Source organism: Gymnodraco acuticeps, unplaced genomic scaffold (genome assembly GCF_902827175.1).
Source record: "Gymnodraco acuticeps unplaced genomic scaffold, fGymAcu1.1, whole genome shotgun sequence".
Lineage (NCBI taxonomy): Eukaryota > Metazoa > Chordata > Actinopteri > Perciformes > Bathydraconidae > Gymnodraco > Gymnodraco acuticeps.
Genome location: NW_022990305.1, coordinates 249,529 through 274,103, shown reverse-complemented (window position 1 = coordinate 274,103; position 24,575 = coordinate 249,529). Strand labels below are relative to the sequence as shown.

General features: G+C 39.0%; 1 protein-coding gene across 3 annotated transcripts in view; it reads left to right on the top strand.

Annotated features, from left to right (window-relative positions):
• LOC117550346 (zinc finger protein 665-like) overlaps positions 1-16,264 on the top strand; it is a 21,103-nt gene extending 4,839 nt beyond the window's left edge. For 2 of the 3 annotated variants that reach the window (XM_034222752.1, XM_034222753.1), the window contains exon 3: positions 11,448-16,264. In XM_034222752.1, the coding sequence (XP_034078643.1) occupies positions 11,448-12,812 (1,365 nt within the window). In that variant the 3' untranslated portion in view covers positions 12,813-16,264. Of the gene's footprint in view, positions 1-4,896; positions 5,553-11,447 lie in introns of those variants that run through there. The other variant, XR_004569614.1, reaches the window with a different exon arrangement.
• The last annotated feature ends 8,311 nt before the right edge of the window (positions 16,265-24,575 follow it).

The window sequence follows — 24,575 nt, the reverse complement described above, 5'->3', positions numbered from 1 at the left end:
CTCCGTGTTTTATTCTTATAGAAGTAACGGGGCAGAAACCCTCCTCTTTACTCAGCGGTCCAGACATAGACATCAAACAGCGACACATATTCAGTTGCCAGTTACTTTGGCATTAGGGCAGGGATATCTAGATACTTTCCAAGGTTTGACATCATGAATTGTGCTACTTTTAAAGCAAGCAACGATGTTTTCAAATCTGTAATAAAAAAGCTCCTCAAAAACACTATTGAAGCAGTTCCTGCCGTTGCTGCGTTAGTTCAAACGGTAACAACGGACTATTTTTCTTAGCGGATGCATGTCAATTTAAATCAATACAACTATTTTTTAAATCAATAAAATCATTTTCTAAATCCATAAAAGCATTTCAATTTATATTGGGAGTCATTTTGTTACTTTGTTGAGAATGTGGCCATGTAATAAGCGGAATAATGTGCACATTGCATAATGTGCCTTCATGCCGATCTAGATCCCTCCGCTTCGCGTCGGGCTCCTGATCAGCCTGTTGGTGTTCTTTTCCCCATAATGACCGCGTCGCTGCACATTATCCCTTACGATTATATAGAGTCATTATTCATTTGTTTTAAAGCAGGAGGCGCAAACGCTTGCCTCAGGGAGGGAGAAAAAGAGCCACAGCGGAGAATAAACAGAAGGGCAACCATGGCAACCATGCAAGGGAAGTCTTCTTCGCTGCTTTTGTGGCAGGCTACAGCGCCACTTACAGGCCTGGCATATGTACTACAGCGTCTCCAGCGCTTTCGAGCAGCAATGGCCGGCCGTGGCCCAACCCCACATTCCCCTGATAGGTGGATAATTGACCAATAGCCGTAGCGCCACCGTCCTGACGTCAGGACAGTGTTCAAATCTGGATCAGTCTGTATCAGATCCGTTCCAGCCCCTTTGTTAGAGATTTGGGTACGGAGGAAAAGAGAGAGGGTTGTGTTTTCTGACACTTGGTGAGTTCCCTGGAACACCGGGGACACATATTCATGTGTAAAAGACGTAAAAAAGTGCATTTTGCACGATAGGTCACCTTTAAACTAATTCAGTTGGGCAAATACAGGAATCTGAAATCTGAATCAATGTGACTGCATCAAGTGTTGAAATTCGTAAAGCAACATTTCACTCTCTTAACACTTTACTTGTTTAACATCTAGGGATGGGTATTGTTAAGGTTTTCTACGGTACTACTAGTCTTATCGATACTGCTTATCGATCCGGTACTTTAACGGTATTCTTGTATTTGCTTTTTGTTATTTTTTTAAAGGGAAAAAAAACAAATTGTTAACCAAATTAATTGCTTTATTTAAATGTGAAATAAATGAAATGTATATATAATTGTTATTATATTGTACTGTACTTGAGTAAAATGTTGAGGTACTTTACTGTAGTATTTAAATGTGTTGCTACTTTGTACTTCTACTCCACTACAGTTCAGAGATAAATGGTGTACTTCTACTCCACTACCTATTGAATACCTTTAGTTACTTTACAGATGTGGATGAATGATGTGAAATATAATCAAGTGTTGAATCAGACTTTAGTTCCACCTGGAGTAAATCCACCAGCTACCCTGCAGTATACAAAGCCATTCAAACTTGCTGCACCTTTACCAGCTTTGAGAAAACTTTCATGATCAATCATTATAAAACACATCATATATATTATTCTGAAATGGACCAATCTGCACAATGACTACTTTTACTGTCGCTACTTTAACTGTATTTTGATGATCATACTTTTACTTGAGGAACTCTTCCTACACTATGGTAAGATCTGAGTACTTCTCCCACCTCTGCACAGCTGATGTGATAACGTTACTCGTAATTGGGGCAACAGAGCTACGAGTTAAGGAAGTTGAAAATTGTTAATTTCTCCGACTGAATATGATGCCTTTTGGCCAGCTGTAAGTTTTTCCATGTTAATATTTGCATTCCTTTTTATTTAGCGGTGTGTTTCCTGATAAAGTTATCTCTACTACGTAGCATGTAGCTTCGCCGTATCAATGTCGCCTCAAACCCAAACAGTAATCGGTTGGGTGTTTTTATATGGTTTTGTAACATTTTAGTTCATTTTGTAAGCTCCGCACACATCCACTGCGTATTACCACCGATAAAAGGAAATGGATGGCAACAGGTGTGTTGTTCATAAACCATATTACATTACTCCTCTATAAATATTAGTAAGGGACAACTATTAAATACAGGATGTTGTCCGACACAATCTATAAAGCGTGACAATTTCAAATATATATAATAATAAATATGAATTTGATTTTCAAATTCTTAGGAACGCAGGCCTTTTGCAAGCTGGAGAAAATTCTCTCAAATGCGAGGATTTTGAAAGCTGTGGCCAAACTCAGCCCCCACCACCAGACTTCATCTTTGGAGGCATTCCACGGCGTCATCCTACGCTTCGCTCCAAAAAAATGTGTGGTTCCATTTCTTGGAATGTTGTGCAGGTAAAATAAACCATAGTTAGTGACAATTTTTACATTGCGTTTAGCTGACGCTTTTATCCAAAGCAACTTACAATAAGTGCGTTCGACCAACAAAATACAAACTTCAAGAAAACCGAATCATATAAGTACATCAGGTTTCATATAGCAAAAACATTTCAAGTGCTACTCAACTGGCTTTAGATAAGCCAGTCCTTTATTAGTGTATATAAGTACTTTGTTAGTAATTCTATCGCTCGAAGTGGAGTCGAAAGAGATGAGTTTTCAGTCTGCGCCGGAAGGTGTGTAAGCTTTCTGCTGTCCTGATGTCAATGGGGAGCTCATTCCACCATTTTGGAGCCAGGATAGCAAACCCACGTGTTTTTGCTGATGGGAACTTGGGTCCCCCTCGCAGTGCGGGTGCAGCGAGCTGTTTGGCTGATGCGGAGCGTAGTGCACGTGCTGGGGTGTACGGTTTAACCATGTCCTGGATGTAGGAAGGGCCAGATCCATTCGCAGCATGGTACGCAAGTACCATTGTCTTGAAGTGGATTCTAGCAGTTACCGGAAGCCAGTGAAGGGAGCGGAGGAGCGGAGTAGTGTGGGAGAATTTAGGAAGGTTGAAGACCAGACGAGCCGCTGCATTCTGGATGAGCAGCAGAGGTCGGATGGCACATGCAGTTAGACCAGCCAGGAGGGAGTTGCAGTAGTCTAGGCGTGAGATGACAAGAGTCTGGACTAGAACCTGGGTCGCTTTCTGTGTCAGCTGGGGACGTATCCTCCTGATGTTGTAAAGCGTGTATCTGCAGCAGCGGGTTGTAGCAGCGATGTTTGCAGTGAAGGACAGGTTGTTATCTAGGGTCACACCCAGATTCCTTGCAGTCTGAGTCGGGGAAACAACAGAGGTGCCGATGTTGATTGTTAGGTCAAGAGTGGGACAATCTACATCCTTTTCTATTATTTACATTTTCTTTTCTCATTACGGAAATTAAAGACTGCCTGGCAGCCTTGCACTATAATGAAAACGCTAATTGTGCACAAGCCACTACATCCACTGGAAAGCCTCTGTATAAACTGCAGTTCCCAAAGACCAGGAAGGGAGAATGCAGAGCAAAACCCATAAAGACTGACCCCACATTCCGTAAGTGTTTAAAATATTTACTATACAACTATTTACACAACAAAATGTACACGTTACATTGGATTAGGGATGGGTACCGAGCCCCGGTATTAAACGGCCCCGGGGCTGAATTATTAAAGACCGTGGTACCGTTAAGCTCCGACGTTAACGGTCTTTTTATCGGTACTGCAGACATGTAAAAAATATATGTACATGTATTATTGCTACACAAACATTATATTGCAGTTTTAGTGTTGCCAACTCCGTTTCTAATACGCAAAAAGCATGCAAAATGCGTCTTTTAGTATTTTCGATCTTTCCAATCCAGGCGAGAGATCTCTCTCCCCCGCCTGCTTGAGAGGGGGCGGGGCAGTTTACACACACGCAGCTGCTACATGCAGCAACACACACACACACACACGGAGGAGATGGTGGAGAAAACGCGCTCCGAGGTGTGGTTAAACTTTACCCGTCTCGATGTGGACAATCCTCGTTACCAAAAGTGCTATAAGAGTTTAGCATGTAAGGGCAGTAACACGAGCAATTTGTCTAAACATTTAGCAAAAGTGCTCCACATTCAGACGGAGAAATGCACCGGGTTCGACTGTCTTTCTAGCAGCTCTGTAGCCCCATCCACGAGTAACGTTTCCACGTCAGGTGTTATGTATGCTAGCAGCAATACACAGAGTTAACTCAATTATACAAACATGGGTTAATGATTAGAGGAAACTGAGTTATTTATTTTGTTAAAGTTTCAGCTATTCTGTTAACAGTTCTGTCATCACATTATTTAATACGATTTGTTAAAACATTGTTGTTTCTTTTGATGTGAAATATTATGTATTTAATTTAAATAAAAATAAATGTTAGATTTGTTCACAATTTGTTTAGTTAGTTTACCTTTTTTTTCTCTCCAAAAGAACCGATAAGAGTACCGTTAAAAGACCGGACTGATAAGCGGTATCGATAAAAGTAGTAGTACCGTTAAAACCTTAACGATACCCATCCCTACATTGGATATTTTACTTTTCAAATATCTTTCAAAACAAACTGCAGCATTACAACAACAATGGCAGATAAATGCAGAAGTAAAAGAGTAGACCTCCATATAAATTAGGACGCAAGCGCATGAAAATTAAATATATAAATCTGTTGAAGGTGCCAGTAATTTTCCTATTTATACATTTTAAATACGAAATATGTATTGCACAAACGGCACAATAAATTATAAAATAAAACAATATTTGAAAAAAAGTAGGAAGAACTTTCTGTTTTTGTTTTTTCACATGCATATACAAATCTAAACCAAATATTTGTTTTGCTTTTTTAAAATATTGCACAGGTTACGTTGCCAACTTGATGTACCTCATCTTCAACCAAGTCTTTGTGGACCCTGCACCATTCACACAGGAGGTTTTGAAGATACCCATCCCAGAGGACCTATGTTCCCAATACGAGCGACCTGACAGGGAGGAGGTCATCGCAGGTTATGCTACACAGTTCAATTTGGCTGCTGTCTGAACCCAACATAGACGTTTTGCAGATCAGGAAACTCCCTGCGAATCACCACTCTGATCCTGCGTCCAAGGAAGCCCCAACACCAGCTCACAAAACTTCTGTAGGCTAGATACCTGTGACGCCTGAAATAATTTCAAAGAATAATTATTCAAAAGCCTGTCATTTATGTAAATTACAAGTATGTTTACTTATTTTGTATGGGTTTAAGAACCGTTTATTCTGACAATAAAATTCCGACAGTTTATATAAAATGTGTCATGATTATTCATGTTTGAGGGGTAAAGTATATGCAGATTTCAAAAGCAAACGGTTGTGTGTGGACTTTTTTTGTCATCAACAAATCTGTGTGTTATGCCATTGCTGGGTAGTGTATATAATAGTAACGCGTATATAATAGTAACGCCATGTACAATGACAGAATGAAATGAAAGATTGCATAAAACCATATACACCAGTATTTATTTTCATGAACAATATTAGCATACGTTTTACAAATTCAGTCATACAAAAAAATAAACAACAAACCACTCACTGCTGCATTTGCCTCATCTGTAGTCTCCCATATTCAGCCCTGTATATATTAAATGCATTCTGCAGGGAGAACACATTTAGGCACACTGGCTCCAATCTAGGAAGTTCCACCATACAACGCACAGAGTCCTCAAGTTCCTGCATCCGTCTTGACACCTAGTGTGATAAACATATTGAATGACATGTGAAAAATGTATTCTCTAAACCGACAATTTAGTGAAGCTATCAAAAATGTTACCTGTGGTATCTCAATGCAGCACACATTCTCAGATTCAGAAGGCATTGTAGCGCAATTTCCACATGTACACCTGTATAAAGAAGTCAATAACTGAGCTTTTAAAAACACATGAAACTACACACATTGCTGACAACTGAGGTGTTTAAGCATCTGGAGTTATACTTTTTATGACCCAAAGTTATTGAACTTTCCAACAGTAACACTTGTTGCACGATGTTGGAAGAAAAGGACTGTAAACTATTTATAAACGTAATGCGGCCATTGTATATATGCTGAAAAGATGAATGTCTCCCTATATAAATATATATATGTACCGCTGTTTTTTCGTTACACACTCTATGTTACAAACTGTCAGAGGTGGGAATAAGTCCTACATGTGCAAGTCATGAGCAAGTCTCAAGTCTTGACATACAAGTATCAAGCAAGTCCCAAGTCACTGTGATGAGAGTCAAGCAAGTCAAGTCAAGTCATTGCACAGGTCAAGCAAGTCAAGTCATTGCTCAGGTCAAGCAAGTCAAGTCATACAAAATTCTGATGAATAAGCCCAGTTTCCGCATTTAAATCAGTTAAAAGACAGTGGTTATGAAAATGGATTCAACCCACACTATGATCTTCAGTACATACACAGTTAATCATTTGAAATCTAATTTAGACCGATGACAATCATACTAGATTCATATTAACCCTAGAACTGCAGACAATATAGCTAGGACTCAATCAAAAAGTCTGTTAAAAAAGGCAGAATTCCAGGTAAGAAAATCATATATGGCATTTGCTATTACACATATTTATTTTAAATTTCTGTTAACACTAGAACCGCTAACAGCGCCGTCAGCACCTACATAGATATCATTTTCAAATAATTTAATTTGTTCCTCTTCATAATTTCCTTATAAACTAAGTAGGACGATTTTAAACTCACTTAATTGGTTTAATTTAGAAATTGCTTCAGTTTATCATCAATAACAGATCAAAAAGTTCAGATTCATTTTACAATAAATCAACGAATGATGCACTTCTACAAACAAAAACAACATAATTAAAACATTTAAACAAACTACTAAAAGTAGATGAACTACATTATTCAAAAGTTTACAGTAACTTCTGATAACACAGGGGAAATAAACCAGGCATCTCTTTTCCTCTCTCTCCCTCTCCTGACAGCCCGTCAGTATCAGGGTTAGTCCAAATGAATCCCTTGGCGGTTCGAGTGTTCATTTACAGTTTTGTCTTCTCTTTGCAATGCTTTGTTGATTTGAAACCAAGTCTAACGTAGCTTAAACTTAACGTTAGCTTTCTAGCTAACACAACACATGCACGTAGCCTACCTTTCTCTGTGTTTTTTTTTGTAGTGACGAAGGAAGTTGGATGTTGTGGTGGTCGTGTCACTGATCTTTATGCTGCAGACCCTGCATACCGCTGTTCTCTTCTTATTAACGTCATCGACAACATAATCCTTGAATCCAAACTTGACTATTTGTGGAGTAACGCTAGCCGCTGCCATGTTAACTGAGACTCCTGCCTTCTAGTGGGTTGCCAGGTTTGCGCGCAAAAAAAACTAAACGTAATATCTCACCACAAAAACAAACGCAAATATTTAATTTTAAACACTCAAGTCCTTTCAAGTCATATATCTCAAGCTTAAGTCAAGTCTCAAGTCATGAATACCAAGTCAAAGTCAAGTCTTTTATCAATGTTAGTCAAGCAAGTCTCAAGTCAAAAAATATGCGACTCGAGTCTGACTTGAGTCAAGTCATGTGACTCGAGTCCCCACCTCTGCAAACTGTAAACATTGCTTCTTCAGTGTCATATTTGGGATCATACTCATAACATACTCAACACATGCATTTGTCTGAGAGAACATGTTTCTTTTCCACTCGTATTCACAGCAAGCATGGTAACATGACGCTCGTGCCGGGGCCGTGCCACACCCCCCTTTTCTGCGGGGGGGCGTGGTCAGCTGCAGCTCATTTGCATTAAAGCTACGTCACAGAATCAGCCCGTGCAAAAACAGGGCTGGAATACAGCAAATAGAGCGAAATTAGGCATGGCTAAAATGCATGATCTGTTTCGTATTTTGAAAAAAAACCTTCACAGACATGTTTTATATAGGTATGGCCCTACAATATATTTTTCAAATATAGCATTATAGGTCCACTTTAAAGTAAATTCAGATTGAACATAGTAATAAAATGTAAATTATTGTGTCCGTCCAAAAGAAAAAACATTACTTATAGTGAAAACCACCCTTGAATGATGGGATGGTAGACTAAAAGCTTTAGGAATCCAAACTATAACATATAATAAGTACCCTGTATCAAGATTGATAGAAAACAAGTGACATTTGAGCTTTTTAGAGAGATTTAGCAAAAATAAAACACTTCTGGTGTCATTTGGGTGGATTTGACCTATCTCTGGCCCAGTGTTAACAAAACTAAAAATTATAAACTGACTGCTACACAATTAAAATAAATGCTTTTATATATTCATATTAGATGTGACTCTTTGGTGTTTCTGTTATTATTAACACTGCTGTTTTAGTTGTTCTGACTGCTAAAATCCTCTGATTCCTAATTGTAATGCCAATATTTCGGGGGGTCGGATACTTGTCACCTTTTTCATACCTGCTGCGTTTGCATCCTGGTACTTTAAAGAGTCCTCTCCTGCTGGTGTTCAGGTGTATATCAGTATGTAGTGTCTCTACTTTAAAGAATCCTCTCCTGCTGATGTTCAGGTGTATATCAGTATGTAGTGTCTCTACTTTAAAGAGTCCTCTCCTGCTGATGTTCAGGTGTATATCAGTATGTAGTGTCTCTACTTTAAAGAGTCCTCTCCTGCTGATGTTCAGGTGTATATCAGTATGTAGTGTCTCTACTTTAAACAGTCCTCTCCTGCTGATGTTCAGGTGTATTTCAGTATGTAGTGTCTCTACTTTAAAGAGTCCTCTCTTGCTGATGTTCAGGTGTATATCAGTATGTAGTGTCTCTACTTTAAAGAGTCCTCTCCTGCTGATGTTCAGGTGTATATCAGTATGTAGTGTCTCTACTTTAAACAGTCCTCTCCTGCTGATGTTCAGGTGTATTTCAGTATGTAGTGTCTCTACTTTAAAGAGTCCTCTCCTGCTGATGTTCAGGTGTATATCAGTATGTAGTGTCTCTACTTTAAAGAGTCCTCTCCTGCTGATGTTCAGGTGTATATCAGTATGTAGTATCTCTACTTTAAAGAGTCCTTTCCTGCTGATGTTCAGGTGTATATCAGTATGTTGTGTCTCTACTTTAATGAGTCATTTTCTGCTGATGTTCAGGTGTATATCAGTATGTAGTGTCTCTTCTTTAAAGAGTCCTCTCTTGCTGATGTTCAGGTGTATATCAGTATGTAGTGTCTCTTCTTTAAAGAGTCCTCTCCTGCTGATGTTCAGGTGTATATCAGTATGTAATATCTCTACTTTAAAGAGTCCTCTCCTGCTGATGTTCAGGTGTATATCAGTATGTAGTGTCTCTTCTTTAAAGAGTCCTCTCCTGCTGATGTTCAGGTGTATATCAGTACGTAATATCTCTACTTTAAAGAGTCCTCTCCTGCTGATGTTCAGGTGTATATCAGTATGTAGTGTCTCTTCTTTAACCTGTTAACCTGTTAATCCCCATTCCCCTCGGGCGGGGGAAAGATCGCAACATCTGCAAGAAACAGCGTCTGAGGGCTTCTTAACATTTAAAAACCTATTAATGTGTCATACCCACTTAACTGGAAGAAACTCAGCTATCAGACAATATTAACTATTTTTAGCAAAACGAAACTTAAGGGTAATAACAAAGGCTCTGAATTAGCCATGAGCGAAAATATGCTAACACACTCTCCTTAAAATACCCTTATTACTTATCGTATCTGCACAAACAAGATATCGATTAGCAAGCTGAGATTGCACAGATTCGACAGGTATTGGTATCATTACTGACCGATCCGAACTCGCGACATGAGAAGCTAACAAAGACATCACACCACGTAGCGTTAGGTAGCCAACACGGCAAAATGTCTTACCTTTGTTGTTTTCTGATCAAATGGCATTAAAACGATAAAAACATTGCTGAAGGTTAATCCATAGGTTAATCCAATGTGTCTGTGTCACTTTGAAATGATTTCTGATAATCCATCAGCAATAAAACTAGTTTTCAGATTTCAGAGCGTAAGATAGGTTTTGCTTTGGGCAAGCTGCATGTGCATAGCCCCCACTTTTCAATGGTAATGTGTATGTGGAAATTCTCCTTCGATTTTATTGGCTCTAACGGTTAAAAAGAGATGTCAATCATCAAAATCGACCAATAGGTTCCAGATAAACGGCAAATACACCCATTTCCACCCAAATGAACCCAGAGGTGGGATTTTTTTTGCTAAACCTCTCTAAAAAGGTCATTACATTACATTGCATTTAGATGACGCTTTTATCAAAAGCGACTTACAATAAGTGCATTCGACCAAGAAGATACAAACTTGAAGAAAACAGAATCACATAAGTACTTCAGGTTTCATAGAGCCAAAACATTTCAAGTACTACTCAACTGGCTTTAGATACGCCAGTCATTTTTTGTATTACAAGTTTTCTGAAATAGCATGTTTAAATGTGCGCATATTATCATACATTTCAGGAACACAATTCTGAACATTGGATAAAGTCAGGTTTACAACAAATTCTTGTTTCATTTTGTAGTGCACCAGTCTAGAGTCTAAAGTTTTTCCAGAAGGGATTTTGGATATTTCTTTTTATAACTCCAAAAATCAGAAAATACTGTCAACAGTATTCTGCCATGTTTTAGGTATAAAATGTCATATATGAACATACCCTTCTGTAAAAACCTTCAGAATATTGATAGGAATATTACTGGAAAGTTTGGTGTATGTAAGTGCTACTGAAGTTGACATTTCTCACTCAGAATATGAGACAAAAACTCATTTTGAGAAAAAGACCTTTAAAGATTGTTGTGTGGCGCTACCTAAACCCTCCTTTTCTCTGGATGACAGCTTGCGCCTCGACACACTCCGTGAAGGTATTTCATGTTCGGGGTCATTTGTTTTTTGTCTAACCTTGCTTCGTCGAAGTGACAAATTGTTGTCTACTTCTATGTGAACGTTTTTTTCGCTGTTCTTTTGCCATTTTGAGATTTAAATTTCCAGCGAAAGCTAAACCAGGAAGTGTTTTAGCACACCACGTGACGCATCTGAACGAATCACATTGTCAGAAATTGACACCAGTCAATGAGATTTCGTTTTTTGGTTTAAGACCCCTTTGTACACGATTGGTTGCTGATACAAAGGAAATTACCATATTTGGATCCGATGAGATTGTGCAGGAGGGACAGAGCTTTCCAACAATACCTCTGATTACATGGTGCAAACAGCGGTCGCGGTACTTTGTTACGTTAGAATGCTAACTTTTGGTGAATTTAGGAGAAATCTACTGACTGCTTCATTTGAGTGATTCTTTACCAGTTATTTAATAACATTAGTTGAAAATGATAGCTCAATTACTTTTGTTTTTGTTCAAGAAGGCATGTTGCAAAAGATTTTTTTTAAATGTACTTAATGAATGTCTCTTTGTATGTCTGTTGCTTTAGAACCAGAGAGGACTCAGACTTCACAGCTGTGACCTGTGTGACAAATCCTTCAAATTATCTGGGAACTTAAAGCGTCATCTGAGAGTTCACACTGGAGAGAAACCCCACAACTGTGACCTGTGTGGGAAAACGTTTTCTCAGACTGGTGCACTTAAAGTCCACCAACGCATCCATACTGAAGAGAAACCGTACAACTGTGACCTGTGTAACAAATCCTTCAAGGCCTCTGGAGGATTAACGGTTCATCACAGAGTTCATACTGGAGAGAAACCTTACAGCTGTGATCTGTGTGGGAAAATGTTCACTTCTTCTAGTCAACTCAAAATCCATCATCGCATTCACACGGGAGAAAAACCATACTGGTGTGAAGAGTGTGGGAAAATGTTCACTTCATCAAGTAAACTCACAATCCATCATCGTATTCACACGGGAGAAAAACCATACTGGTGTGAAGAGTGTGGGAAAATGTTCTCTTCATCAGGTAAACTCACAATCCATCATCGTATTCACACGGGAGAAAAACCATACTGTTGTGAAGAGTGTGGGAAAATGTTCCCTTCATCAGGTAAACTCACAATCCATCATCGTATTCACACAGGAGAGAAACCATACACATGTGAACAGTGTGACAAGTCATTTACTACATCAAGTCATCTTAAGAAGCATTATCGTATTCACACTGGAGAGAAACCATACAGCTGTGAACAGTGTGGAAAAACATGCAATTCATCAGATCAACTAACAAACCATCAAAGTGTTCACACTGGAGAGAAACCATACAGCTGTGAACAGTGTGACAAGTCATTTACCACATCAAGTCATCTTAAGAGGCATCATCGTATTCACACGGGTGAAAAACCATACCGGTGTCAAGAGTGTGGGAAAACGTACGATTGTCCAAGTCAGCTCACAGTCCATCAACGTGTTCACACTGGAGAGAAACCATACATATGTGACGAGTGTGGAAAAACGTACAAAACATCAAGTCAACTCAAAGCCCATCATCGTGTTCACACAGGAGAGAAACCACACAGCTGTGACGAGTGTGGGAAAATGTTTTATTGTTGTCCAGACCTTAAAGTCCACCAGCGCATCCACACTGGAGAGAAACCGTACAGCTGTGACCAGTGTGACAAGTCATTTGCTCGATCAAGTCATCTTAAGACGCATCATCGTATTCACACTGGAGAGAAACCGTACAGCTGTGACCAGTGTGACAAGTCATTTACTACATCAAGTCAACTTAAGAGGCATCATCGTATTCACACAGGAGAGAAACCATACAGCTGTGAACAATGTGGGAAACTTTTTACTCAGATCAGTACTCTTAGATCCCACCAGCGCACTCACTCTGCCTCCATCTGATCCTTTTCTGAGTCAAGCTAGCATTCCCCCTGTTTTCTTCAAATGTAAGTGACTCTACGTTCTAATAAACATGTTTTTTATGGACTACATTCAGACCACCCAAAATCCTGCTGTCCTCACACACTCGGCTATAAATGTGAGTGCTCTGGTTAATAAAAACGTTTTTGATTTAGATAAAGCAGCCTGTTCACATTTTTCTGTGTGTAACGTTGTGATGGCTGCTTGATTTTGATTGAAGTTGTTTCTTCTAAACTGTAGTGGCAGGGGAAAAGGATTAAGGCATGTTGTTTATCATGAAATGAACTATGATTCATGTAATGTATGTTATCCTCGCAACTGCAGTAGTTAATGTCCACTTTTATGTACAGTTTGAGGGTGTGGGTCATTAAGCCTTGTCTGTATATTCACCTGTCGCGGCGCGCCCAGAGGCTTTTTAGTGGGCGCGTCACAGTGACGGCAGGGGTTGGTTCTCGCGGGAGGAGGAAGTGTGTGTGTGTGGCGAATGCGGGTATTCAGCGGGATATTTAAGTTTCCTCATCATGTATATTAAAATGCAACGGGATTTAACTGAAAATAACTGAATTTGGATATTGCATCGACCGACCAGGAAGCACGTCTCCGTGCGCACAGATAAGGAGATTTTCTCCAACACAGGGTGAGATCGCTCCTTTGTGCCACGCCGATCATCGTGTTTTCCTTTGTTGTGGATTATTGCCTAAATAGGCCTAAACACATTTCAGTTGTTTGCTGCTGACGGGCACAGGAGCAACAGCCTTTTTTTCAATGAAACTATAGTGGCCTGGATTAGGCAGTAAAGACAATTTCGGTTTATCGCCGAGCTGACTTTTTGTTGTTTTTTGTTTGGCTGGAAAACTGTCTATAATTGAATAACGTATACAACCTGTCTTTGTTTCTTTTGTGAATGTGTGGATGTAGACAGTAGGAAATACACTTATGTGGGGACTATTTTGTGGAAAGAGTAGATTGTCCGTTTATCAGTTCTGTTTTGCCTTTATAATATTATTTCATATCAATAACCCCTTTTGCGTTTATTTAACACAGCTATTTTTGATAGTTGATCGTTACAATGTACACTGAATTGTATTTTTTAACGTTTTAGTTCAATTGAAAGGTTTGAGTTGCTTTTTTGGTAGTTTTTTTGTATTTACTTTACAAAACACTAAGACACGTTAGGTATGAGAAGTGATAAAGTACATTTGTAACATTCTTGTTTTTTTGAACAAACATTGTTCTAGTGAAACTCTGATATAATATTATCTCATGTTCATTATTTGACTTCATTGTGACGGCCGTTAGTTTTCTGTGTTCTCAGCAAATGTGATTCTTGCTGCTGTAATAATCTGAGCTGGAAACTTAAAACTTATTTTCTATTTTCTCATTAAATTTGTTGACACAAAGAGACTCTTTGTCTCAACATTAGAAACTGTTTAATGTTTTATAATTACTAACAATCACTTTATATTCTGGTTTTAATGAATGGTCAGTATTTGAACTGCAGCTATATTGAAAAGGAATCATTTGTTTGTTTAGTAAATTAGTATTTTTTCCCAGAATTCATCATTTATTTTTGTTCCTCTCTTAAATAATTTGTTGTAATGCCTCATCTGCAAAATGTTATTGTTGTTTTTTTTACGTTTTTTATTTTATTTATTATATTTTTTTTATGTATTCATAATTAGAGCAACTGTCAAAAAAACAGGTTGAATCATTTTTATTTTAATAGATTTGCTTTTCTTGTTTTTTCCCGTTTTTATTTCGTCCACGTGCTGCTGTAGTTTCACCACTTGATGGCACAGTCTGTTTTTCCGACTGGATTTCAATAAAGTTTATTGAAAAATGACATAGTGGCCAACTGCGCTAATACAACTTCCATGTCAGTCCGTGACGTTACTGAGTCCAAAAAGAAATGTCTTGGGGAAAGAAACGTCTTTAAATCAGCGGATACTTTTTTTTTAAATGATATAAACTACCCGATATGAACCCTTTTATAGCCTTTATTTGAATCTTTAGGTTTTAAAAAGTTATAAATTGCTCTAAAAGATTAATCCTGATTGTCTCATCCCTCAAATGCACACACACACTGTTTTTGTTTTCTTTTTTATCCCCATGTATATTTTGTCATTAGTTATAACATTACATGTCATTTGTTAGACGCTTTTATCCAAAGCGACTTACATACATTCAGTACTGTGGACAATCCCCACAGGAGCAATTTGGGGTGAAGTGTCTTGCCCAGGGACACAACGACATACTGACTGCAGTGGGACTCAATCTTGCTACCCCCTGATTCGAAGTCCAGCACACTACCCACTGAGCCACAGCCTCCTCACAAAAGGAGTTATATATCTTTACTTGTAAATTCACCTTACTGTCTTCTGTGTATCTGTGACACTGTACTTGTATGCACTTGTCTTGTAACTCCTATATCACTAAATTGATTTATTTTTATTTTAAGTTAACCCAAATTAACTGAATAAATATAAATTATACTGTTTTTGTAACGTTTTAATTATAGCTTATTTGGTGCATTCATTTAATAATGCATAAAATGTACACTGTAAAACATCACAGCCCCATTTAGTTATGTCAAGTTACATTGTCTCTTTAATTCAAAGAGTTCTGACAAGTTTTTGATTTTGAACTCAGCTTTTCTAGTTTTAGAAGGTGAAACTTACATGTATTCTTGACAACTTAAAATATTGTCACATTGACTCAACTTGCAAGTTATCAGTTGAAAAAATAAAAAGGAGGGAGTGCAGGTTTGAGAGCTACAGAAAAAAACCGTATGCTTCCACATTTGAGTTTTTTAAAAAACCCTCTTTTAACTGAATGCAAGGTTTAGGCATGGATGTAATTAACTGGTATATCCTAAAGATGTAATCTTTTAATTCGGACTAAAGTAAAGACACATTTTGATCTAAATGAGAGGACTACTGCCGCTGGCAGAGGAACTCTGTGCACCTGCAGCGGTGATACAACGGAGGCGGAGTGATACGTTAACCGACAGTCTGAAACACCGGCTAGTACCGTTATGGTTACGGAGGGCATTTTATTTCTGCTGCATGACAGCAATGGAGGTACGTTTTAATGATTTTAAAACCTTTAATTCTTTGTCTGTTACTACGGTTTGAAAAAAATAAAGAGTATGAAGTTATCTGTGGATGTTGTGCTTACTAATATTGATAGAAAGCTACACATATTAAAGTGCAAGCAAATGGGTTTGTTTTAAACTGTTACTTTATAAGTATCACACCAAAATGTCATGAGAGTAACTTAGCTTTTATATATATCAACTAGATTTACTTGCATTAATTAGTTGAAACAAAGATTGTCTTCAAGTTGACTTGATTTTCTTTGTTACTTTGTTTCAAGTGTATACATTGTGGGTGTGTACTGTGATTTCTTGATGCATTAAAATATGAAACAAGGTGGTATGTCTACTTTTTTGTTAGTGCTGTTAGTGTGGGGAATGTGGTTATGTATTATAAAAGTAGATTATTACCAAAAACAATTATAAATGTTATGGAAGGGATAATGTGCAGCGACACGGTCATTATGGGGAAAAGAACACCGACAGGCTGATCAGGAGCCCGACACGAAGCGGAGGGATCTAGATCGGCATGAAGGTGTATTTTTCTTGTCGCTCTTGTCTTGTCAGTTATAAAAGCAAACTGCATGCAGTTTGCTTTTCGGCCAAACTGTATACAGTTAAATCGAACAGACTTGTTTGTGCAGATGTGAGCGTCCTTAACAACGGTCAATAAGTGCTTGACAGCGGTCTGTCTGTTCTGGATTAACAACGTGTCACGTGTTCTGAATTGACCATTGATCAGAATCGAGTATTCAACTAAGCCATGTAATAAGCATTATTAAATTAATGCACCAAATAAGCTATATTTATTTTGTATACATACACCTGGTTCTTGTGAATTTAAAATGCATAGGCTTTATTTATATCGAATACATAAGCCTTGTTCTCGCATTTGAAACACATTGGATGTATTTATAATAAGGTTGTTGATATAGTTATGTATTTGGAATACATAGAGTTTATCAGTCAATTTATGTAAGAACTATGTAATCCAAAAGGATGGAAATTTGATATGCAATTCAAAAACCTAAATCTCTATATTAGGGCCAAATATTTCTGCGTGTACTTTTACAACTTACATTCTTAGATTGTTGTTTATGTTCAACACCAAATCAAATTCCTTCCCATGTGTAAACAAACCTGGCAATAAACTTCTGAAATATGTGAAATAATACTAAATTAGAAGTAGAAGAGCTGTGGAAATATGGGAAACATGTGAAGACACAAAGAAAAATAACAAGAGGATTAAACTGTGAATTTATCCTTATTTTGTCTTTTATTTAGTGTTATTTGATGTAATTTATGTTTGTTCTCCTTAGTTGTTTTGTCTTGTTTTGTTTCTTTGAAAGCAGTAATGTTGTGTCCTTGTTTCTCTTTATAGTATATTTTAAGTCTCTTTGCTACATGCAGCCTTCTGGCAGTGCAGACGCTTTTCTGCTTGCTCTTGCCTCTGCTTACTTTTTTATGCTGTTTTTTCTATTTTTCTTTTCTGAAAACTTTGAGCAGCGGCTCCTGGACATTAACCTATCACTGGGACAGTTATTCTTCGTAAATAGATGGAGGGTTTCAGCCATATTTAAATATTTTTACGACGACCTCAGTCTTACAGTAGCGTGGCCTAGCAACAGCTAAAGCCTGGTACAGCATGCTATTTAGCTTAAGCTAGTTAGCAGCAAAATGCCTCCGTTCTCTACAGATGACTTCCACAAACTTCTACAGAAGATGGACGTGTTGTAAATGAAAATGCAACGGTTGGAAGTTAACGTGGAAGTGAATGGACTAGGTTGGAATGACACCACTTTACCAGTGTTGCAAAAATAATGGACAAAGGCATGCTAACTCAAAGCTAGTTAGCAGCTACAAGGATTCCAAGGAACAGGAGGGCTGTGTACTGGGTAATAAATCTACAAGTGGTAGTCCTCCCTCGAACTCTCTGGGTGCAAGGCCGAAGAGTCAATTATTTCCATGGAATTTGGGAGGACGAACAACAGGCAGAGCCCAGCACTCTGAAATCTGTGATGCGACCGGCTGGCCTGCATTGTTATCACCCAGAAAGAGCGCCTCTTCAACCCCTATTCCTACTAGGAAACAGCCGTGGACAGCTGCTAAAGGGAGAACTACAAACAATCCTCCTAAACCACGAGTGTGCCAATCCAGAACAGATACGCTCCGCTGACCGAGAACCGGAGATCTCTTTCTGATGACCTGGATAACCTGTCCTCTTCACACAGCAGGGTAAGGACCAATAGGTACTCCAAAAGTAAAAGGCTAGAGGGAAAACTAACAACTGGGCCTGAAACTCTGATTGTGGGTGACTCTGCTGTAAGAGATGTAAACAGTCTGTGTAGTAAGAACATCACCAAAGTACTCTGTTTTCCCAAGGATGTGGTCTCTGACTTGGCTGAGAAGATCTTGTATATTGGGGCTGAACATCCGACTGTGAAGAATGTGGTACTGCACATTGGAACAAATTGAGTTTGACTGAACAAGTCAGGAGTGAAATTGTTTATCTCTAATGTATTCAACTGCCTACGTCATCAATCTGTTCCCTCTGCCAAGGACAAGCAACAAGAGGAATCAAAACAAGAGAAAGACACAACACATCGCTCAGAAAACCTTGAAAATCTATCACTGCACCCGCCTGAGGAATGTCTTGATTATGGGAGACAAATTGAGGAGTCTCCACCGCCCTTCACCCCCCCCTATCACCTCTGAGGATACTCTTCCTTCATCCCACAGCTCTCTCTACTCTCCATTCACCCTTTCACCCGCACCCACCCTCCTGGTGATCGCTGAACACACGAAGGAGATACAGAGGGTTGGCACCAATTCCTTCCTGGAGTTCAAAGACCAAACTAAGGCGATACGCAGGGTTGGCAGCATGTCCTTTACCCCCGCCCTTCAACAACGGCCACCAAAATCACCGAAGCAGAGACATGCACCATCTCCCCCGTCTCCATCACCGTGCCTACGTCAACCACCTCCCCTCCCTTCAAGAAAGCATCTGCAGTCTCCGAAGCCTGATAAGGATGTGTGTTTCCAAACTCAACAAACTCTTACTGATATGTGCTGGGTCCAGGCTCAAGGGCGTATGACACTCTCAACTCTTTCCAGGACATGCCGGGGCCCTGCCTGCCTGTAACTTTGCCGATATCTGTGTTGATAGGTAATAGATTAAGAGCGGTGAATCAGCTTAGAAACAGGAAGTGCTCAAACGTTTATCAAATTTAGCAGTGATTCCATGTCAGCCACAGCTTGACACAAAACATATTACTGATAGTGTATTCAACAAACTTAAACTAGCTTTATTAAATGTCAGGTCTTTGGCAGGAAAAACATTTTTAATCAATGATTTTATCACTGAGCACAATCTCTGTTTTATGTTTTTAACGGAAACTTGGATTGAACAAAATAAAGAATGCATAAGAAAGGGGGTGGAGTTGATCTTTTGTTCAATGATTCCATTCAATGCAGGAAGACATCTTATGGGAACTTTTCTTATTTTGAATATGTGGCCCTTCAGCTGAAATGCTCCTCTCGAGCTCTGTTCCTAAATATCTATAGACCACCCAAATACTGTACAAGCTTTTTTGATGACTTTACTGAACTGCTGTCTATAGTATGTATTGACTTTGACCGTCCAGTCATTGTTGGTGATTTCAACATCCATGTTGACAACCCCCAGGACAGAAGGGCTAAAGAACTGTTTTGTGTTCTTTGTGTACTCAGTATGTGACGGAGCCCACGCACAATAAGGGGCACACTCTGGACTTAATTATCTCAAAGGGTCTGAATATCTCTACGGTTGTGGTAACTGATGTTGCACTCTCTGATCATTACTGTGTTTTCTTTGAGAGCTCTATTTCTGTTCACAAAAATGTTCAAAAAGAGGTAACCACAAAGCGATATTTAACTGAAAATACTAGGGAAATATTTACTCAGAATTTTTCTTCCACACTAGCCCCTGCTAGCATCTCAGTAAATGAGCTAGTAGATAATTGTAATTAAAAAATTAAAAATGTTATAGATGCCATTGCTCCAACTAAGGTAAAGGAAGTGATTGGCAAGAAAATATCTCCATGGAGAAAGGCCATGACCGTGAGAACAGAAAAAAGAGAGTGTCGAAAAGCTGAACGTAGGTGGCGAAAAACAAATCTCCAGGTTCACTTTGAAATCTATAAAGAGAGACTTGGCCTTTATAATTTGGAATTGAAAAACGCATGACAGTCGTTCTTCTATGACATCATTACCAAAAACAAAAACAACGCTCGTTCCTTGTTTGCTACCGTCGACAGACTAACTAACCCCCCAGTGTCAGTAGCCTCTGAATTTCTATCCACCAGGGCATGCAATGATTTTGCCTCATTCTTCACTGACAAAATTCAGAAAATCAGACAAGCAGTCAGTGCCTCTGCATCAGGTACAGCAAATGTGTTGTCCCTATGTCCACCTAATATCAATTCAAACACCATGACACAATTCCATCAGATTAATGATAAAAACCTACAGGACATTATTCAACTTCTGAAATCCTCCTCCTGCCGCCTTGATATTATTCCAACAGGATTTTTCAAAGAGGTTTTTCGTTGCATGGCCTCAGATCTAGTTCATATAGTAAACACATCTCTTCATTCAGGTGTTTTTCCACAGGCCCTGAAAACTGCAGTTATTAAACCGCTCTTAAAAAATAATAATCTAGCAGATGCTTCAGTAATGAACAATTACAGGCCCATATCAAACCTGCCATTTCTTGGTAAAATCATTGAAAAAGTTGTTTTTCAACAGTTGAGTAACTTCTTGCATTTAAATAACTGTGTTGATGTGTTCCAGTCAGGCTTTCGTCCAAACCACAGCACTGAGACTGCTCTTGTAAAGGTCTTCAATGACATCCACTTAAACACAGACAGTGACAGAACTTCAGAGTTAGTATTATTAGATCTCAGTGCTGCGTTTGACACTGTTGACCACAGCATATTACTAGACCGACTGGAAAACTGGGGGGACTTTCCGAAACAGTTCTAAATTGTTTTGAATCCTACTTAAAGGACAGAAAAAACGTTGTTTCTATAGGTAAATACACATCTGAGTTGACAAATATGACATGTGGGGTACCTCAAGGCTCCATCTTGGGGCCTCTTCTCTTTAACATCTACATGCTACCACTGGCTCAGATAATGAAAAACAACAAAATAAGTTACCATAGCTATGCGGATGACACACAAATGTACGTAACAATTTCACCAGGAGACTACGCTCCAATTCAAACACTGAGTAAGTGCATTGAACAAATTAATGACTGGATGTGTCAGAACTTTCTCCAATTAAACAAAGATAAAACTGAGGTAATGGTTTTTGGAGCCAAGGCAGAACGTATAAAAGTTAGCGCTGAGCTTCAGTCTGCAATATTCAAAACAACAGATAAAGCCAGAAATCTAGGTGTAGTCATGGACTCTGACCTGAGTTTCAACAGTCACATTAAAACAGTTACTAAATCAGCCTACTATCACCTAAAGAACATATCTAGGATTAAAAGACTAATGTCACAGCAGGATCTGGAAAAACTTGTCCATGCTTTTATCTTCAGTAGATTCGACTACTGCAATGGTGTCTTCACAGGTCTCACTAAAAAATATATTAGAAAGCTGCAGCTAATTCAGAACGCCGCTGCTCGAGTCCTCACTAACACTAAGAAAGAGGATCACATCACTCCTGTTCTGAAGTCTTTACACTGGCTTCCTGTGTGTCAAAGAATAGATGTCAAAATATTGCTGCTGGTTTATAAAGCATTGAATGATTTAGGCCCAAAATACATTTCTGACCTACTGCTAAATAATGAACCATCCAGATCTCTCAGGTCAGGACTAGTCAGCTTTCTGTCCCCAGAGTCAGAACTAAACATGGAGAAGCAGCGTTCAGTTATTATGCTCCAAATATCTGGAACAAACTCCCAGAAACCTGCAGGTCCGCTGCAACTCTGACGACTCGCGCTTGCGTGAGTGGCAATAACTCTCCTTACCAGCAGGTGGCAGTAGTGTGTATTTGTCATTCAAAAGAGGCAACAACCGGAAGACAGACTGCGTAATAACCGAGAGAAGAAGAACAGACTGCGTGATATAAACAAACAATAAATAGCGTGTGCGCTTCATTTTCGCTCTCCTCCATTGAAAACATGTTTCATGCGGTACTGGCTGTATCAGCCAGTACAGACTGTTGCTTGTGGAATCCAGCTCGAGCCAAGCAGCACAGGGATATGCCAATATTTTTAACGGTATCGGTGCAGTGCCTTTTCAGTGGGATAAGATATAGCAAATATCATATACAGAGCCGGCCCGACCCATTAAGCGACATAAGCGGCCGCTTAGGGCCCCGCAGCCACTAAGGGGCACCCTAGTAAAAAAAATAATTAAAAAATCTCAGTACACCGTCGCTGTGATAAGTATGTTTAATTAATTGTGTTAATATGCCTAGATTGCCTACTCTCAAAGTCATGTATTATATTATTGAGTCAATAATATAATACATTAACCGTGCTTTACCTGAACCTCATCATGACACTAGAGAGGACGGCAGGAGTGTAATTTCCCGTGTTCAGTGAAGACACCAGACCAACCAGAGAGTTGAATGGAAATAAACATCTGTCTTATTGGCTGACAGGTACCTATCCTGTGAGCTGTGACAATGTTTAAAATAAACTGTCAGTCGGACTCAGAGTTTTTGAAGATGGACATAAGAACATTTTTTCTTAAAAAAGACGACAATTCTCAAGTGGTGGCTCACACAACAACCCCAGAGCCAACTTGAGCCAGATAAACAAGGTATGTAAATGTCAGTAAACTTCCAAGTTATGCGAACATGTAAGCAAAGCATAAATTACAGCTACGTTGACATTAATTTGAATCGCGGGGGTAAGCTAAACCGTTATCAAGTAGCTATAGCTAGCCAGATATATTAAATAAACACTTTGTCATACAATCTAAATGTAATGTTTTTAGCGTTACCTGGTGATTTCAAAGAAAGCTCTCTGGGAAATGTTGACTTACTGTTCGACATGAAGCTAGAAGCTACCTTACAGTACACAGTTGATCCGGAGTCCTGTCAGTTAAAGTGTCTCATAGTTAGCTTAGCTAAGCATCAACCTAGCACTGAAATATATGGATGTTATGTGACAGTATTTCTGAGAAAAAGTCAGCTGAAATGGTGGCATAGTTGCCACTGCGTGTCAACAGCATGTTTGAACGTATTTGCAGCAGTAAATGTGGCTGTTTGGCCACTGACGTTGCCATAACAACACCTGAATTTAAATGTGAAACCTCTTTTTGTGACAGATTTTTGCAAGAAATTATAATTCTTCTGAATGGTATTCCTATTGACAGCTAGTTTCTATGTGAACATTATGAGATGGACAGCCAGAGAGAATACATGAAAAACAGTTATGAAATACTATATGACAAAACAAGAATACAGTTTAAGTGATTTGTAAAATATCCATAAAGAAAAATCTGTTTACAGTTCTGTTTCATATGGGTGTTAAGAGATGTATCTATAGATCTCTTCATTCTTCAAGTGCACCAGATTGATGCATTTAACTTCAATATTTAAAAAACAAATCTACCCTGGGGAGCATGCCCCCGGACCCCCCTAGAGGAGGTTAGGTCCACGGTGTTTACATGGTTATTTATACAATATGTGTGCTTCTGCTAACATCATAAGACAAAAGTTGGTTCCGTGTTGTGTGTAGTGAGAACGCACGGGAGGGGCCCCCAAGCAAAAGCTTGCTTAGGGCCCCCATAAGTCTAGGGCCGGCCCTGATCATATGTCTAATGTTGTGTTATCTAATGGCTATAGCAGTGGTTCTCAAACTTTTTCTGTCAGGCCCCCCCCTTTGGAGAAAAAAAAAAGTCGGGCCCCCCCCAACACAAATAGTCAGGCTCAGTGGCGGCGCCAAAGATTTATTTTGGGGGTACTGTGGGGTAGCTTGACGTTTCATACAGGGTGCTCAAACATTTAGGGTTTCCCATTAATGTACCGGGCGCTACAGTGGAATGTTCTACTGCAACACTCCCCACGCAAATACACAGTGTACCCGCAACTGTTACAATGAAGGCTCGATATCAGCTCATGGCATATAGGTGTAAGCAGGGGTAAAGTGCTATTTTTATAGGTGGTGTGTGGACCGCACATAGGGGGGTCCGGGGGCAAGCTCCCCCGGGAAGATTTATTTTTAAATATTGAAGTTAAAAGCATCAATCTGGTGCACTTTGAGAGCAAAATGAAGAGATCTACAGTATGGATACATCTCTCAACACAGAACTGTAAACAGATTTACTATTTCTTTATGGATATTTTACAAATCACTCCCCTTTTAAACGTTATACATTTTGTAATGTCATATAGTATTTCATAATTGTTTTTAATTTATTTATATTAATGGTGACCAAAACGTTTGAGACCCACTGAGATAACACTGAGAGTCCTTTAGCTCACTGAGTCTCTCAGTCTGACAGGAGTGGACTCTCCTCCACTTTGTTGTTGAAAAAACTCCTTATATCCGTTAGCGTAGCTCGCTAGCACCAGAAGCTAACATCAACGATCTCCGGTACGCTCTCTCTCTCGCACACACACAAAATGGCTCGTTCCACACACACACAGAG